General features: G+C 44.0%; 1 protein-coding gene across 2 annotated transcripts; it reads left to right on the top strand.

The window, feature by feature from the left end:
* The first annotated feature begins 1,359 nt into the window (after positions 1–1,359).
* Clk1 (CDC like kinase 1) lies at positions 1,360–12,453 on the top strand. Of its 2 annotated transcripts, XM_052749513.1 has the most exons (13): positions 1,360–1,494; positions 3,265–3,425; positions 4,018–4,243; positions 5,152–5,242; positions 5,630–5,696; positions 7,240–7,356; positions 7,441–7,607; positions 9,465–9,559; positions 9,645–9,774; positions 10,528–10,610; positions 10,955–11,034; positions 11,299–11,389; positions 11,929–12,453. In XM_052749513.1, the coding sequence occupies exons 2-13, from the start codon at positions 3,265–3,267 to the stop codon at positions 12,070–12,072; spliced, it is 1,452 nt and encodes a 483-aa protein (XP_052605473.1). In that variant the 5' UTR covers positions 1,360–1,494; the 3' UTR covers positions 12,073–12,453. The 2 variants fall into 2 exon arrangements, with proteins under 2 accessions (XP_052605473.1, XP_052605474.1); XM_052749514.1 differs by lacking the exons at positions 1,360–1,494; positions 3,265–3,425; positions 5,152–5,242 and having other exon boundaries at positions 4,216–4,243.
* The last annotated feature ends 344 nt before the right edge of the window (positions 12,454–12,797 follow it).

The raw sequence follows: 12,797 nt of genomic DNA, 5'->3' as shown, positions 1-12,797 counted from the left end.
AGAGAAACCCTGTCATGAAAAACCAAAAAAAAAAAAAAAAAAAAAAAAAAAAAAAAAAAAATGACAGCCGGGTGGTGGTGGCGCACGCCTTTAATCCCAGCATTCGGGAGGCAGAGCCAAGCAGATCTCTATGAGTTCGAGGCCAGCCTGGGCTACAGAGCGAGATCCGGTACAGGCGCCAAAGCTACATAGAGAAACCCTGTCTCGAAAAAAAAAAAAAAAGTGCAAACCAAGCCAACTACTAACCAGAGCTACTTTGATGTAGTTTCAAAACGTTTAGTCGGTTGCCATCAGGGCACGTGCTACTTTTCACCTTGCCTCCCTCGTCTTCCTTGTTTCTTAATGCTTACAGAGTCAGACTCAGGGTTTTTTTTTTTTGTGTGTGTGTGTGTGTGTGTGTGTGTGCGCGAGCGCGGAGGAGACTGTGACTGTGTGTGTGTGTGTGTGTGTGTGTGTGTGTGTGTGCGCGCGCGCGAGCGCGGAGGAGACTGTGACTGTGTGTGTGTGTGTGTGTGTGTGTGCGCGAGCGCGGAGGAGACTGTGACTGTGTGTGTGTGTGTGTGTGTGTGTGCGCGAGCGCGGAGGAGACTGTGACTGTAACCTTCAGTGTGCTTAGGGATTCTCAGTGTGTGTGTGTGTGTGTGTGTGTGTGTGTGTGTGTGTGTGCGCGCGAGCGCGGAGGAGACTGTGACTGTAACCTTCAGTGTGCTTAGGGATTCTCAGTGTGTGTGTGTGTGTGTGTGTGTGTGTGTGTGTGTGCGCGAGCGCGGAGGAGACTGTGACTGTGACTGTGTGTGTGTGTGTGTGTGTGTGTGCGCGCGCGAGCGCGGAGGAGACTGTGACTGTAACCTTCAGTGTGCTTAGGGATTCTCAGTGTGTGTGTGTGTGTGTGTGTGTGTGTGTGTGTGTGTGTGTGCGCGAGCGCGGAGGAGACTGACTGTAACCTTCAGTGTGCTTAAGGATTCTCAGTGTGTGTGTGTGTGTGTGTGTGTGTGTGTGTGTGTGTGTGTGTGTGTGTGTGTGTGTGTGTGTGTGTGTGTGTGCGCGCGCGCGCGCGAGCGCGGAGGAGACTGTGACTGTAACCTTCAGTGTGCTTAAGGATTCTCAGTGTGTGTGTGTGTGTGTGTGTGTGTGTGTGTGTGTGTGTGTGTGTGTGTGTGTGTGTGTGTGTGTGTGTGTGCGCGCGCGCGCGCGAGCGCGGAGGAGACTGTGACTGTAACCTTCAGTGTGCTTAAGGATTCTCAGGCAGCCTTACCAACAGGGCCACCACCTCTTCCGCCTTCCTCCCCGGCTCGCTCGGTGGGCGGGGCCCGCGCCTGCGCACTGAGGCCAGGCGCGGGCCCCGCCCCCGCGACGTCACCCTTGTTTTCGAGAAGAAGCCTGCGCCGCCGCTGTCAGCTCCATTTTGTGCCGGGCGTTCGTCACCGTCGCTGCACGCTTCCTACCGTCGCCTCGCGCGCTTTGTCCCCCCCCCGGGTTGGCGTCTGCGGAAAGGTAAGACGCGGGGTGTCGTCTGTCAGGGCCGTCCTCGCGTCTTCGCTACCCCCGCGGAGCTCCGGCCTCCCCCTCTCCCGGCCCCGCGGAGCTCCGGCCTCGCCCGCTCCCGGCCCCGCGGAGCTCCGGCCTCGCCCTCTCCCGGCCCCGCGGAGCTCCGGCCTCGCCCTCTCCCGGCCCCGCGGAGCTCCGGCCTCGCCCGCTCCCGGCCCCCGGCCTCGCCTCTGACCGGCGGCGGGAACGGGGCTCGCCTCCCGGGCGTCCTAAGCGACGGCGGCCCGCTGCCGGCGCCCGCGCCCGCGGCCGCACCTAAGATGGCGGAGGCCGCGCTCGCCCTGCGGAATGGCGCCGCCGGGGCGCGGCTTCCGCCCGGGTCGTTGTGGTTTTGCTCTCTGGCGGCGGGCGAGGGAAGAGGAGGCACGACACAGTTTTAGTGCTGGTTTTATTTTTTAATGTGAAGCGAAGGGTCTTTTGTGTGACCCGGCCGGACCCACAGGCTGGTGGGATCCTGCCCGCCGTGGGCGCTAGCCGGGGACGGCTTTAGAGACTTCCCCCGAGACAAAGCCCCGCTTCTGGAGTTTATTAAAGAGAAAAGTGTCCCAAAGAGTCGAGCCCAGCGACAGGGCTTGTCAGAGTGACGGGTGCTTTTACAGAAACGGGTTTAGGATTTTGGTGGCTGTAGAGATGGTGACAGCCTCTTTGTTTGAAACAGGGCTCAAAAGGTGTAATTTGTAGCAATGTCAAAAGTTATTTTCCTTTGTAGACAAAAGTTGTAAGATGTACCCTTGTTTGTTTGGTTGGTTGGTTTTGTTGTTGTTTTCGAGACAGGGTTTCTCTGTAGTTTTGGTGCCTGTCCTGGATCTCGCTCTGTAGCCCACGCTGGCCTCGAACTCACAGAGATCCGCCTGGCTCTGCCTCCCGAGTGCTGGGATTAAAGGCGTGCACCACCACCGCCCAGCTTAAACTGTACTCTTGAGGAGCATTGTTGACCTTTAGCAAAGGGGAGGGGAGCGCCCTAAGACTATGAATCATTCCCCCCTCTTAAGTAAACAATTTTATGGCCTTCATCATCATGGACTGCCCCTTAAGCAAATTGGCTTTGTTAGTGATGCCTGAAGTTTGCTGACTCAGCATAAAAGGCAAGCCAGCTCGGCATACACCCATAATGAGCCATTTTCTTTTCAGGCTTTTCCTTCTGTCTCCATATTTTTTATTGAGTAGTAACAAACACATGGTAATATCTGAACAGATAAAAAATTAATTGGGGTTAGTTGCGGTTGTATTATAGGGAGACTTGTTCCTGGGAGGAAATGAATCATGTCCGAACCTGTAATTTGTACTTCTGGAAAGATGGTGGTAAAATTTTGCCTAAGTTATATAGAAACCTGTTTCCACTTTTATAAATTTGGGCATGGTGAGAGTAAGGTAGAAAATGTGGGAATAAAATTCAGATTCCAGCGTCTGAGACAATGCAATAATTTTTATGATTTCAGATAATTGACAACAATTTCAGAACTTAGATTTAAAAGAAAAGGTCAGTGCTGGACATGATATGCCTTTAATCCCAGTACTCTGGAGGCAGAGGCGGACAGGTCTCTTGAGGTCAAGGCCAGCCTGGTCTACATATTTCCAGTACTGCTAGAGCTACATAGTGAGACCATTTGGGGAAGAAAAGAAAAAAAAATCAGAACTAGTGTGAATTTGCAAAGAAAGCTTTTGCTACACATCCTAGAAATCCAATTTACCTGGGAAAATTTGTCTTTTGTATAGATGAGACATTTAAAGAGACCTTACTGTCCTGACTGGGATGAAAGAGATTGGGATTATGGGACGTGGAGGAACAGCGGCAGTCACAGAAGAAAGAAGAGATCATACAGCCCTGCTCGAGAGCATAAGCGATTCAGATATGATCACTCTAAAACAACTGATGGGTAAGCAGGGCAGAGTACTGACGGCTGTGGCAGAAGACCTTGGGTTCTCAGCCCTTAAGACCACCCCCCCCACCCCACCCACCCCCCCACCCCACCCACCCCCCCACCTGGGGACCTTATGCCCTCTCTTGCACTCATGGGTACCACCCATATAGACAGGCACGTGCACATAATTAAAAATGCATCTTTACAAGGCACATAAAACAAAGTCTATAAAAATTTATTTTTTTCAGCCGAGCAGTGGTGGTGCACACCTTTAATCCCAGAGGCAGAGGCAGGCAGATCTCTGAGTTCAAGGCCAGCCTGGCCTACAGATCAAGTTCCAGGACTACACAGAGAAACCCTGTCTTAAAAACAATAAAAAAAAAAAAAAACATTTTTGGCCTGGGAATGTAGTTCAGATGTCGAATGTTTGCCTGCCGTGCGTAAAGCCTTGAGGGTCATGTAAGTGATACCACTTAATTACATAATGCAGAGATTACCGAAGGACAGTAGTTCAGTGGTGAGATACTTAACTCCCTACACTGCGGAGACCTTGGAGATTCGGTGTGGGTTTTTGTTCTGGTGTATCAAACAAACTTCTCTCTTGTAGTTATTATCTGGACAGCAGATCCATACGTGAGAAAGAGTACCATAGTCGACGGTATATTGATGAGTACAGGAATGACTACATGGGATGTGAGCCCTCCTATTACTATGGAGACCATGAAAGCAGATATCAGAATCACAGTAGCAAGTCCTCTGGGAGAAGTGGAGGAAGCAGCTACAAGAGTAAACACAGGACTCACCACAGCACTTCCCATCATCGAGCACATGGGGTATGAGCACCTTTTAAATACTTGGAAAGGTTTATTTCCCGGGGAGAGCAGGGAGCAAATTTGTGTTTGAGAAAAATTAAGATTAATTATACATCACAACTCCAGCTTCTGGGAGTATTTCAGTATTTATGCACAGCATAGGAAATTCATGGAAACAATGTATATTTAGTTCTGTAATAATAGACTTATTATCAATGACTTCTTAGCTACTGATTCCCTTTCTATTACTTTAGTGGAGGGGGTAACTATAAAAATAGTATATTTTAAAAGATTTTCTTAATGCTATTTTAAGAAGTCTTATTTTGATTAGTTCAGTCAGTTTATCACAAAGAATTAGGAATTATGTGTGAAGGTTAGTTATGACTATTTTAACCTGTTTATGATCTTTTTCTCATTAAACAAACTACAGATTTGAACTTAATGGTTTTGTGTATTAATTTGGAAATCATATCAGATGACATTTTAAATGCTGTGATGTTGTTATATACCAAATTTTTTCCTCCCAAAATTAGGACTATGGTTTTACTGTTTTAATACCTATTTTCTTAGTGAGGGAATCTTAATTTGGCCACAAGAAACTTAAAATTATGTTTCAGTGAATGCTACAGATAAGAATTTTTTTTTTTTTAAGAAAAACAATTGTGTTTGTGTTTTGTTGCCTTACCACTTTGAGTATCTTATCTGAAAATCTGTTCCTTGCCATGTTTTTCTCCTGTTAACATAAACTATGTGCCCTGTGCATTTCTGGGGACTGAATTTGAAATTGCTCCTGCCAACCGTTTGTGGCCTGGCGTGTATCTGAATGCCTGAATATCTCCCCGCTGAATGAATTTCGTATTCTGCCCTGAATTCACTCGGGTATATTGATTGGCTGGATGATCTTGGTGCCGCCCACTTGACGTTTCCAGAAGAGTCACCGAAGGAAAAGAACCAGGAGTGTAGAGGATGATGAGGAGGGTCACCTGATCTGTCAGAGTGGAGACGTACTAAGTGCAAGATGTATAGAATATTTTTCAACACTTATTAACTTTTCAGATAACATAATCTATATGTATATATAGATTAAGATTTCAGGGATTTGGAAATCTTTTTTTCTTTCTGTTTTTATTTTGTTTCATTTCTTTTGGTGGGAGGGGATTATGTCTTTGCTTTCTTTAGAGTTTTAATATTTGTTGTACAGAAATTCCAGAACAGTAAATCAAGTTAATGAAATTAGCCTGAGAATGAAATCATTCTAAGAATAGTTGTATGTTTTTGGATGGTGTTGGCTGGATAAGTAATTAATGATGAGGAAATGCATAGCATCACCTAGAGTAATCTGCATTGATAGCCTTTAAGTGCATTGTTTCCACTTCTTGTTAGTGAAATTTGTTTTCTCTTTTTTAGATGAAATTGTTAATACCTTAGGTGAAGGTGCTTTTGGAAAAGTAGTGGAGTGCATCGATCATAAAGTGTAAGTTTCAAGATTACATTTCACTCTTGAGTTCTTCCGTAGAGAAAATTAGTTTAGCTGATATCCAGATAACCTTTTGGCTTGGGTCTTTTAACTTAGGGTATAACACATTCATAGGTAAAGGTACCTTCCTTTGTTTATTTGGTGGAGACAGGGTCTTAGTGTGCAGGCCTGGAACTCTCCAGTGCTGGGATCAAAAGGTGTATACCATTTTAAACAAAACTAAATGTATTTGCAGCTTCCTGACCAGGGCAGGAGGAGGGGGATAGAAAGCTGAGTTTAATTCCCAGCAGCAAAGGGTATAAGGAGACTTGGTTTTGCTTTAAAGAAAGTCATAATAAGTTGTGATGGCACAGTCAGGGCCGATGACTGCTCTTCTCTTCTAGATGGGTGTCAAAGGTGGAATTATGTCCATCAAATCCTTAACCCATGCCCATGTTGGTAATCAGTCCCAAGGATTCAGTGTGCTAAAAGTGTTTCAAATTTTTAATTTTAATTGTGTGTGTGCACACATGTGTATGATTGCAGGGCTGAAGAGGGTGTCCATGCCATACATGTGGTTGTGAGCTGCTCAGTGGGAGGGATTGGGAATTGAACTCTGGACTTCTGTAAAGTGGCACATATGCTGTTAACTGCTGAGCCATCCTTCCTGCCCCCAGCTAATATGTTTTAAAGATAGAATTCTTTTTTCTGCACCTTTATTCCTTTTTTTTTTTTCCTTCTGAATAAATGAAACTTGTGTGTTTCATCCTGGGGATAAGAAATGGGGCCTTGATGATACAAAACAATCACCTTTATCAGTTAGCTATAGATTTCCTGCCCCAGGGAATGGCAGAAACTTTTCTAAATGAGTTGAGTTGGAAGAGGCTGTAAGGTTCTGAGACTTTGCACCAACTTTTTTTTTTTTAAAGATTTATTTATTTATTATGTATGCAGTGTTCTGTCTGCATGCCAGAAGAGGGCGCCAGATCTCATCACAGATGGTTGTGAGCCACTGTGTGGGTGCTGGGAATTGAACTCAGGACCTCTGGAAGAGCAGCCAGTGCTCTTAACCTGAGTCATCTCTCTAGCCCCTACATCAACTTTTCTGATAATGTGGAGGATAGTACTTGACAGTGGTTGGGCACTATAAAAAAAAAACCTAACTATTTGTTTTGAGTCTTAGAAGGCAGATTGAGGTAGTGTTCTCTCAATGTAGTATTAACATAGACTGTTTATATTCTTTATTTGAAAGAACAAAGGATAACTCATGAGTAGTTGTACGGTTAAAGTCTTTTGTTTAGTAAATGGTAAAATTACTGGCTCTATTACAGTGAAAGGTTATTTGTGCTGCTTAATGCTGAATTGCAGTGCCTTTTTTCTTTCCTATTTGAAACAGGGTCTCTAGCTGTGGCTGTCCTGGAACTCACTCTGTAGACCAGGCTGGCCTCAAACTCAGAGATCCTCCTGCCTCTGCTTCCAGAGTGCTTGGGATTAAAGGCATGTGACACTATGCCCTGCTTGGATTATCATCTTTTTAACTTGGATTTATTCTCTCTAACAGGGGAGGTAGACATGTAGCAGTAAAAATAGTTAAAAATGTGGATAGATACTGTGAAGCTGCTCGATCAGAAATACAAGTTCTGGAACACTTAAATACAACAGATCCCCACAGTACTTTGTAAGTATCAAATTAAAACTTGGGAAATAGTTTGAGATAGAGTTGAATTGTAAACTTTATTGAGTTATTTTGATGTGTTTATAGCCGCTGTGTCCAGATGTTGGAGTGGTTTGAGCATCGTGGTCACATTTGCATTGTGTTTGAACTTCTGGGTCTGAGCACTTACGACTTCATTAAGGAGAACGGCTTTCTGCCATTTCGGATGGACCATATTAGGAAGATGGCCTATCAGATCTGCAGATCTGTAAACTGTAAGTTCTTGACATGCCTTCCAAAATTTGAGTGAGACTAATGTCAGACTAACTTGGATCTCTAAAAAAGAGAACCTAGTGGGGTTGGGGGTGTCGTTCAGTCACAGAAATGAGGCCTTCTGTTGTGTCTTCCTCACCACAGAAAACTGAAGATGAGATCTGATGTGGGGTTTAAAAGCCAGGCCCGAGCAGAGCCAGATTGAGATTGGGGTCACGGTGGTTAAAAGATAGACAGCTTGTTAAGAGTCTGTTCAAGGGCTGGAGAGATGGTGGCTCACACCTATCTTAATGAGGTCTGCTGCCCTCTTCTGGCCTGCAGGTCTATATGCAGGCAGAACACTGTATATGTAATAAATAAAAATAAGGAAATTTTAAAAAAGGTTACCTTCTAGAAGGATCTATGAATTGTGGAGATTGAATGTTCATACACTTAAAAAAAAAATCTGTTCAAAAAAGCCTAGTAGTGGTGGCACAAGCCTTTAATACCAATGCTCAGGAGGCAGAGGCAGGCATATCTCCTGAGTTTGAGGCCAGCCTGGTCTACAGAGCAAGTTCCAGGACAGCTGGGGCTACAGAGAATCCCTGTTCAAACCGAACAAAAAAGTTGAAAAGATTTAGTGTACATCTTGATTACTGTATAGTTATCAGTACATTGCAGTTTGGGGTGTGACTTAGGCACACAACCTTAGGTTCAATCTCCACAGGAGAGAAATGATTAAGTGTGAAATAAGATTTCGTTGATAATAAGTTGTTGGTCTGTGGTGTTTAATTCATAATGTGGTAAGTTGGCACAGTGCCTGCTTACCATGTACAAAGCCTTACTCCTGTGCATGCCTGTGCTTCTCACTACTAGACCTGGCCGGCCTGGAGTAGGATTTGTAAACCAGCCTGGTTTTGAACTTTCTGTTGCCCTTGTCCTGGCAACCCACTGACCTTTTTCTCCCAAGTGCTGAGATTACAGATGGTAGGCTACATCATTGTCAGCTGACTTCTTGTTCCTTAGAGGTATAGTCTCAACTGCAGTCCTAGTACTAAGATTGTGGGAATGGACTACCACCACATCCAGCATCACTGGAGTTGGGGGATGGTGTATTTCAATCCCTGGTGATTTGAGATGGGCCCATTGTAGAACCTCAGACTAGCCTCAGCTCTCACTGTCCTGCCCTAGCCTGAACTACCTGGGTGCTGTGGATAGATGGCTGTACAGCTGAAATAGTTTGTGATCAGGCGTGTCTTCCCCATGCCTCTGGTGACTTTTTTTTTAGACCAAGATTATTATAGTATATAGGAAGACACCAAAGGTTTGGGGATTGACTTTTGTCTTTTGTTTTAATTTTTTTTTTTTTCATGTGTGCATAACACACACATGACTGCAGGTAATCATAGTCCTAGGGTTTTAGATCCCCCTGGAGTTGGGGACAGGTGGTTGTAAGCCACTTGATGTAGGTGCTGAGAATTGAACCCAGGTCTTAAAGTTCAGCAGTACAAGTACATGCTCTTAACCACTGACCAATCTCATCAGACTGCCTTGTTTTTAACTACAGTCTCAGCCAGGTAGGTGGTGTACATCTTTAATCAGAGCACTCAAGAAGCAGAGACAGGCGAATCTCTGAGGTCAAGGCCAGACTAGTCTACAAAGTGAGTTTTTGGAAAGCCAGGGCTCTATAGAGAGACCCTGTCACAAACAAAAATGACAAAGTCTCTTTAAGGACCCTACCTAGGCTGGTCTAAGACTTGGGATTTTCATGCCCTCAACTTGCTGAGTGCTAAGAGTATAGGTGGCATGTGTTACGACATCAGGCTTATGTTTTTGTTTTGATTTTTGAGACTATAGTAACTCTTTGTACTTCTTTACAGTTTTACACAGTAATAAACTGACTCACACAGACTTAAAGCCCGAAAACATCTTATTTGTGCAGTCTGACTACACAGAGGTTTATAATCCTAAAATGGTAAGTCCTTATAACACCATCAGGGTACTTGTAAATACTTGGTTTCAATAGTTTGCCTTTATAACTTGTCACTTATGATTTTCAGAAACGTGATGAACGAACCTTAATAAATCCAGATATTAAAGTTGTAGACTTTGGAAGTGCAACATATGATGATGAGCATCACAGTACACTGGTGTCTACCAGACATTATAGAGCACCTGAAGTTATTTTAGGTCAGTACTGCTTATGCTTTAACAGTCCACATCGCTTTACTGTAGCCAACATTAGATTGATGGTGTTGGGTTTTTATGACTGTTTGTTGATCATTTTCTCATTACATAATACTCTAGACTAGGGAATGTAGCTCTGTGGTACAACTCTTGTCTAACCTTCCAAGGCCCTTAGCCCAATTCCCACAATTATCAAAAAAAGAAAAAATAAAGACAATATTAGAAATTATGTTAAGTTTCTCCAAATTGCTGGCATCGTGGCACATGCCTCTGATCAGAGGCTGATCTCTTGAGTTAGAAGCCAGCCTGGGCCACATACTAAGATCCTGTTTCAAAAACAAAAACCTTGAAGTTTCAACAAGCTAGCTAGCAAATGACTTAGCCTGTAAAAATGAGCTTGTCAGGTGTTGTTGACTGTGCGTCTTAGAATCTGCTCAGACCAGGGGGTGGTATGTCTTGGATCCCAGCTCCTGGGGGCTGAATCAGGAAGTCCTCATGCTCAAGACTAACCTGAGCTGCTATCCAGAGTCTGACCGTGCACCAGAATAGGTCAGGGAGACCGTTAGAGTCTAATGCTCCAGGCTACTGTGAACAAAAGTCAGAATACAAGATTACACCTTATACATTGAGGGCAGGGCATTACCACTAAATTCAGAACCTGATAGTTTTGCTAGTGTAACTTATCTTTTAATTTATGGTAAAATGTCTTTCAGAAATACTGAGGTTTCTCCCCTGACATTGTGCTTTGCTTTGCAGCCCTAGGGTGGTCCCAACCATGTGATGTCTGGAGTATAGGATGTATTCTTATTGAGTATTATCTCGGATTCACAGTTTTTCCAGTAAGTGACAATGGTGTTTAGTGGCTTTGCATTTAAAAAGTGCCTGTTTGTGTAAAATAACTACTTTAGTTCAAACAATACATTTATACAATAGATTTTTTTCTATTACTTATAAAGCACAAAATTCAAGATTGTGTGATTTGTCTTAGGTAGTTTTACAGATATTCAAAACAGTTGTCACCAACCGTTTAGGGAAGACCACTGGCAAGCTTCAGGCTTTGGTACTAATTTGCTGTCTGCCATTTTGATGACTTCTGAACAGCTGGGACTCGAGAACTAGTGCTGGGTTGCAGAACGGGGCCTGGTTTCTAAATATCTTTGGTTAACAAGTGTTTTTATTTTAGACGCATGATAGCAGAGAACATTTAGCAATGATGGAAAGGATTCTTGGACCACTACCAAAGCACATGATACAGAAAACCAGGTATGTTTTACTTGAGTCATACCATCTTTAGTACACTGGATTCCGATCAGAACTATAAAAAAATCAAACTAACTCTTTTCAGGTAAATCGGGTATTATATTATTGATGGTGAATAATTTAGTACTTCTGTTGCTTGGCTATATCTTAAATCTCTAGAAAAAGATTTAACCTTGAAAAATATAGTAGTTGATGCAACTGTTCATCTGTGCTGGGTATTTTAAGCTTGCAGACGTCAAATGGTAACTGAATGTTTAACTGTTTTAGGAAACGTAAATATTTCCATCATGATCGATTAGATTGGGATGAACACAGTTCTGCTGGCAGATATGTTTCACGGCGCTGTAAGCCTCTGAAGGTAAGCTTGGGTGGTCTTAAATAACCAGGACTTGCATGTTCCCACTTCCCCCACTTTGGGGTGTAGAGATTAAACCCAGGCTCTCATAGTCTACTGTGACCCTCTGGTCTGTTTCTAGTTTTGAGTTTTGCTTTTTGAGACAGGGTCTTGCGATTATATTACCGTGTAGTTCAGGCTAGCCTCAGAAATTCCCATCAGCCTCCCAGTGTTAGGATTACAGGTGTGCACTGTTGTACCTGGCTTATCCCTCTCATCCTTCCCTCTAGAAACATGTTAATAATGGTTTAGAAAAGGAGGCCTAGCCAGGACTGGAGAGATGGCTCAGTGGTTAAGAGCACTGACTGTTCTTCCAGAGGTCCTGAGTTCAACTCCCAGCAACCACATGGTGGCTCTCAACCATCTCTGTCACTTATAATAAATAGCTAAATAAAAAAAAAGAAAGAAAGAAAAGGAGGCCTGGTAACCTGACATCCCATGACTATGAAGAGTTTCTTTTCTGTTTATATACAGCAGTTGGTAAGAATGTTTTTCTGTTTCAGGAGTTTATGCTGTCTCAGGATGCTGAACATGAGCTGCTGTTTGACCTCATTGGGAAAATGTTGGAGTATGATCCAGCCAAAAGGATTACTCTCAGAGAAGCCTTGAAGCATCCTTTCTTTTACCCGCTTAAGAAACACACATAGAGCCGGGCGGTGGTAGCGCACGCCTTTAATCCCAGCACTCGGGTGGCAGAGCCAGGTGGATCTCTGTGAGTTCGAGGCCAGCCTGGGCTACCAAGTGAGTTCCAGGAAAAGGCGCAAAGCTACACAGAGAAACCCTGTCTCAAAAAACCAAAAAAAAAAAAAAAAGAAACACACATAGATTGTAAATACTTACAGTGCTCTGAAAGATTACAGACTGCATCAGTCTAGTTTTAAATACTAAGTTATTTTGTATAGCTTTGTACATTTATGTTTTTTATTATTTACATGATTTATTAAATACATACATGGCCAGGCCAAATAAGCATTTCAGTAATTAAAAATGATTAATTTGGAATAAACTTTGTGCTTATGAATTTATAAGAGTCTGTACAGTTTGATGTATTGTCAGTAGTCGTTTTGTTTCGACATGTGTCGTCCCCTGTCTCCCTATCTCCCCACTCCCCGCCCGCCGCGCCCCCTCAACCCTCCCATCCTGGCTGTATTGGATCTCTCTGTAGACCAGGTTGGCCTCAAACTCAGATCCACCTGCCTCTGCCTCCCGAGTGCTGAGCTTAAAGGTGTGCTCCACTGCCGGGCCTCTTTCTGCAGTTCTTTTTTTGTTGTTTTTTCGAGGCAGGGTTTCTCTGCCTTTGTACCTTTCCTGGAGCTCACTTGGTAGCCCAGGCTGGCCTCGAACTCACAGAGATCCACCTGCCTCTGCCTCC

Source organism: Peromyscus californicus, unplaced genomic scaffold (assembly GCF_007827085.1).
Source record: "Peromyscus californicus insignis strain IS unplaced genomic scaffold, ASM782708v3 Scaffold_21__1_contigs__length_65335640, whole genome shotgun sequence".
Classification (NCBI taxonomy): Eukaryota; Metazoa; Chordata; class Mammalia; order Rodentia; family Cricetidae; genus Peromyscus; species Peromyscus californicus.
The sequence above is the reverse complement of the archived record's forward strand: the minus strand, read 5'-3'. Positions and strand labels throughout refer to the sequence as shown.

Bases quoted from the DNA above. Each gene is read 5' to 3' on its own strand.
- Clk1 (XM_052749513.1), top strand. From the start codon at position 3,265: ATGAGACATTTAAAGAGACCTTACTGTCCTGACTGGGATGAAAGAGAT. The intron at 11,035-11,298 runs GTATGTTTTACT...TAACTGTTTTAG, and splicing joins CACATGATACAGAAAACCAG to GAAACGTAAATATTTCCATC. The intron at 11,390-11,928 runs GTAAGCTTGGGT...TTTCTGTTTCAG, and splicing joins GGCGCTGTAAGCCTCTGAAG to GAGTTTATGCTGTCTCAGGA.